This window comes from Crocodylus porosus, unplaced genomic scaffold (genome assembly GCF_001723895.1).
Source record: "Crocodylus porosus isolate Cpor-Errol unplaced genomic scaffold, CroPor_comp1, whole genome shotgun sequence".
Taxonomy (NCBI): Eukaryota; Metazoa; Chordata; order Crocodylia; family Crocodylidae; genus Crocodylus; species Crocodylus porosus.
Window position 1 is genome coordinate 54,442,564 of NW_017728943.1, and position 4,352 is coordinate 54,446,915.

The window sequence follows — 4,352 nt, forward strand, 5'->3', positions numbered from 1 at the left end:
AAGAAGAGAGCGAGAGAAAGAGAGAGAGAGAGGGTGGGAGGGCAGAAGACAGAGAGCAAGAGAGAGGAAAAAAGAAAGAGCAGAGTAAATATCATATACAGGCATTTCTACACATATATTACAAACTGGGAAAATGACCGCATCATTAAGATATACATAATTCATATAAAATTTTGAAATAAAAATAAAAATCTGTTACAGTCATAACTATTCTTTTTCCACATTTATAACCAGTACCCACAGAGGCAGTGACAGAAGTGTAGAAAAAAGGTGCTTACGAATAAAATGATTGTCTGCTGAACAAAAAAACAGAAGATTGCATCTTGGCGGGACCATCACTTGGACTTAAAAAAAACAGAGAAAGAGATAAGGAGAGAGGGGGAGAGAGAGAGAGAGAGAGAAAGAGAACCAACAAAAAGGCGATAAACATTTGTTATTTCCCTCTTCAAGGAGTTCCTTTTTAATTATTTTTAATTTTTTTGTACAAATTCGATCGGCGTTTTTGTTGTTGTTGTTGTTGTTGTTGTGTGTTGCTTTTCTTTACTATAGAGAATATTTTTTTCCCAGATACAAATTTAATCATCATCATCATCATCATCATCATGCAAGTGGGTGAAATGCGTCCATGGAAAAGCGCAAAGGAGAAAACCGTGCTCGTCCTAAAAAGAATACAATTGTCACTTTTTTTGTGGTGTGTGTTTTTTTTGTTGTTGTTGTTGCTGCTGCTGTTGTTAATATCATGATTATCATCCCCCCCGCTGCAGCACCGGCGTGTGTGACTGCCTGTCCAAGTGGGAGCTCCATCTCTCGGCGGTGGCGGCGGCGGTAGGGTCTCGGCTCTGGTCCCTGTCTCTGGCTGCTGCCTCGCTCTGCTCGGGCGGTGTGCGTGTGTGCGTGCGTGTGTGTCCTGATGCTAGGGCTGGGTTTGGTTTGGCTTGGTTGGCTTTGGGTGGGGGACGGGGTAGCTTGGTCGCTTGGCCGGGAGGCTTGCCTCTATCATACATCACATTCCGAGTCGCTGGAGGTTACCGAGAGGATGGACGTGCCCGTCTCGGCTCTTTCTGTCAAGCTGGAGACACTGGTGGTGGGGCTGGCCGCTGTGGACGGGGACTCGGCCGAGCTGTGCGTGGGGCAGCCGGGCTCGGCCAGCGACCGCATGCCGCTCTGTCCTATGGCCTGGTGCTGGAGCCTGCAGCGCGGCGGGAGACAAAACAACAGCACAGGGCTCCTGAGAAACAGCCCCAGAGCCAGCCGCCGGCTGCCCCTTCTCCCAGCCCCGCACGCACACAAACACACACTCAGCAACCAAGCGGCCTCTCGCTGGGAGCTGCCCCCCTCCCCAACCCACCCGCCCGCCCAGGCTGCCTTCCCCGCACCGCCCGGCGGGCTCCTCCTGGGACCCCCAGCCCGCTGTCTGCAAAGGCTGAGCCCGCACGCAGATACATGCAGGCCGGCAGGGTCCAACCTCTCTCAGCCTTGTACAGAGAAAGCTGCGGGCCCTGCACTGCACTGCTCCTGTCACTGCAGCTGCACGCAGCCCCTTGCAAGTGTTGCAAACCACATCCGAGAAAGCCCACTTGCGATCTGCTCACACCAAAGCACCCCTCTCAGTAGTGCCAGCACCATTTTACCGAAGGACGCTGACCGGGAGAGGGAGCAGACACGCATTTGCTGCCCCCGTGGGGCTTAATTATCATTATTTTTATTTTATTTTTTTACAGTGTGCATTTCTCTTTTTTCCTGCCCACGTTGCGCCCAGAGGACTGGGAGCCCCCCTTTAAAGTAAAGCAATATTTATGCGTGCCTGGAACAGGCACAGCTACAAGGAGTAAAGAGCGGCAGAAGAGAATTGCAAATGATCTCGGCTTCTCTGGTTTAATCAATATATATGTAATATTTTTTTTAAAAAAAAAAACGTACCAAGAAAGGGGAAGAGAGGATCAATAATCCCCCAAATTTGCGACATTGAAAAAAAATACAGGGGTCTAAAATGCACCGATTTTTTTTTCTCCTTCGGCTTTAATTGACGACGGTTTCGGTTTTAAAACCCACCAAACACATCTCGCCAAGCGGGGAGATTTTCGTCGCTTTAAAGGCGCCCAGAAAATCTGCAGGTGCCCCCGGTGCTGGGGGAGCGGGGTCGGGAGGCAGACAAAGTGGAATTCAAGTGGCAGGGAGAGGATTGGGAAGTCCTGGGCTGAGCAGCCCTTCACAAAGCACAGCGACGAGCAGCTCCTAGGGCTCTTCGAAATGCACTCCTCAGCCCACGGATTCCCACCAGGGGCTTTTCCATCTCGGTGCTTGCCGAGCTGGGCATAGCCTGGTCGCTTCCGACCATTTAGCAGTTGTTTCATGTGGGAGCGTTTCATTATTTCCCCCCATTTCCCTTCCCGGGGTATTCATGCTGCTGTCAGCACTCAACAAAAGCATCCGCACCCAACTTCTGCCTATTTACAGGACTCCGCGGATCTGCCTCCCTTCTGACGGAAATTAAATAGTCAAACCCTGCGAGCTTGTGCTTTTCTTTTTTTTCTCTGTCTCCCCCCCCACCCCTTTTTTTTCTTTTCTCTGAATTTATTATATTTCCCCCCCTAGAATCTGGCCCTAGAAGTCACCATGAAAAAGAAGCTGGGACACAGTAGAAGTAAGAAGAGGAAGTTTTCTTGCCAGCACTTCCTAATTAAGAAAAAGAAATCATAAATACATCGGCTGGCCCAGCTCGTTTAACTTTACCTTGCAAGCAAGCCCTCGGAGCTGTGGGGAGCAGCTCCTCGGGTGGTTTTGCTTTCATGACGACACAATAAAACACGCACAAGTAGGCACATAAATATGCGGAGAGAGTCTGTGCACACGCACGCACACACACACACTTGCGCGCGCGCGCAAACGCGGAGCCGGTGCGTTTACAAAGAGAAATGCGAGCGGAGTGGGGTTTTCTCCCCCTGCTCCTTCCCCTTATTTTCCTCCGGAGAAAAAGAGGGTGTTTACAGTAAAAATAAATAAATAAATACAAGATGCATAGATAGAGAGATGTGGGTCAGACAAACAATAAGAGAAGGGCTCGGGGGGGGGGGGCGGGAAATCTCCTTTTTGCTCGCCGCAACTCTTCCGAGGCGGAGCGGGCAGAGAAGCGGGGGTGCCCGCTGCACTTGGCATTCACAAATAAAGCCGGGGTGGGGGGTGAAGGGCGCTTGGCGGTGCCCTCCACAGAGCAGAGGCGTCGGAGGGGCAGGGGCTCGGCCGGCTCCCCGCAGCCTCGCTGCAAGCCGCGCCTGCTAGCGGCTCCCTGCCCTGGACCCTGCCGGCGTGCTGGGGAGCCGGAGAGCAAACACAAAGGCCCCCTCCTCCCCGCCGCGGGATAGCTGCGGGCACTGACCTGTTCTTGGCCGCGGCCGCCCGGTCTCGCTGCCGCCGGTTCTTGAACCAGTTGCCGACCTGCGTGGGGGTGAGGCCGGTGGCCTGCGCCAGTTCCCTTTTCTTGCTGGGGTTGGGGTAAGGGTCCTGCAGGTACCACTCCCGCAGGAGGCTGCGAGTCCGCTCCTTGAAGCAGTGCGTCTTCTGCTCGCCGTCCCAAATGGTCCGGGGCAGCGGGAACTTCTTCCTCACCCTGTATTTATCAACCGGGCCGAGCGGGCGCCCCCGCAGCTTCTCGGCCTCCTGGTAGTGCGCCTCGAGCCACATGGCCTGCAACTTGCCATGGGACTCCTTGGTGAATTTGTGGTTCTCCAGGATGTGGTAGAGGTCGCGGAAGTTGCCCGTGTGGAAAGCCACCACGGCCCGGGCGCGCAGGATGGACTCGTGCTTGTTGATGGCCTCGCATGCCCCCGGGGCCACGGGCAGCGACCAGAGGAACCTGCCCAGTCTCTCTATGTCTCCGGTCTCCTCCAGCGTCTCGCAGACACTGGCCACTTGCTCCGGGGAGAAGTTGAGGGTGGGCAGCTGAAACATGGACAACTCTTCTTGGGGTCCCCTGGAGCCGCCGCCGCCTCCACCGCCACCGGGGCTGCAGCCCGTGCTGCCGCTGCCGCTGCTGCCGCTGCTGGCCAGGAGGAGGGAGCGGGGATGCGGGTCGGCGGGGAAGTTTGGCAAGAAGAAATGGGTGGGATAAAGCTCTAGAGGGGACCTGAAAACCATGGGATGACCTGAGAGAGGGGGAAAGAAATCAAGGAGAAAAGAAAGAAAGGAAGGCAGCCGGGAGAAAGGGGCACAAGCACCCCGCACGCCTCCTCCACACACGCACACACACACACAGCCACATAGAGACACCCAGCCGCACGCACACACACACACGCGCGCGCGCGCGCGCACGCACACACGCACGCACGCACACACACACACACACACACACACAC

General features: G+C 54.6%; 1 protein-coding gene across 1 annotated transcript; it reads right to left on the reverse strand.

Moving 5' to 3' along the window:
• Positions 1 to 522: 522 nt before the first annotated feature.
• On the reverse strand, positions 523 to 4,207 carry SIX3 (SIX homeobox 3). The gene is made up of 2 exons (XM_019548723.1): positions 3,377 to 4,207; positions 523 to 1,189 (listed from the first exon to the last, which is right to left on the reverse strand). The coding sequence occupies exons 1-2, from the start codon at positions 4,132 to 4,134 to the stop codon at positions 997 to 999; spliced, it is 951 nt and encodes a 316-aa protein (XP_019404268.1). The 5' UTR covers positions 4,135 to 4,207; the 3' UTR covers positions 523 to 996.
• Between the last annotated feature and the right edge of the window lie 145 nt (positions 4,208 to 4,352).

Excerpts from the sequence above, each read along its gene's own strand:
- SIX3 (XM_019548723.1), bottom strand. The coding sequence starts at position 4,134 with ATGGTTTTCAGGTCCCCTCTAGAGCTTTATCCCACCCATTTCTTCTTG. Across the intron at positions 1,190-3,376 it reads GCGGCCGCGGCCAAGAACAG|GCTCCAGCACCAGGCCATAG; the intron begins GTCAGTGCCCGC and ends GCCGCGCTGCAG.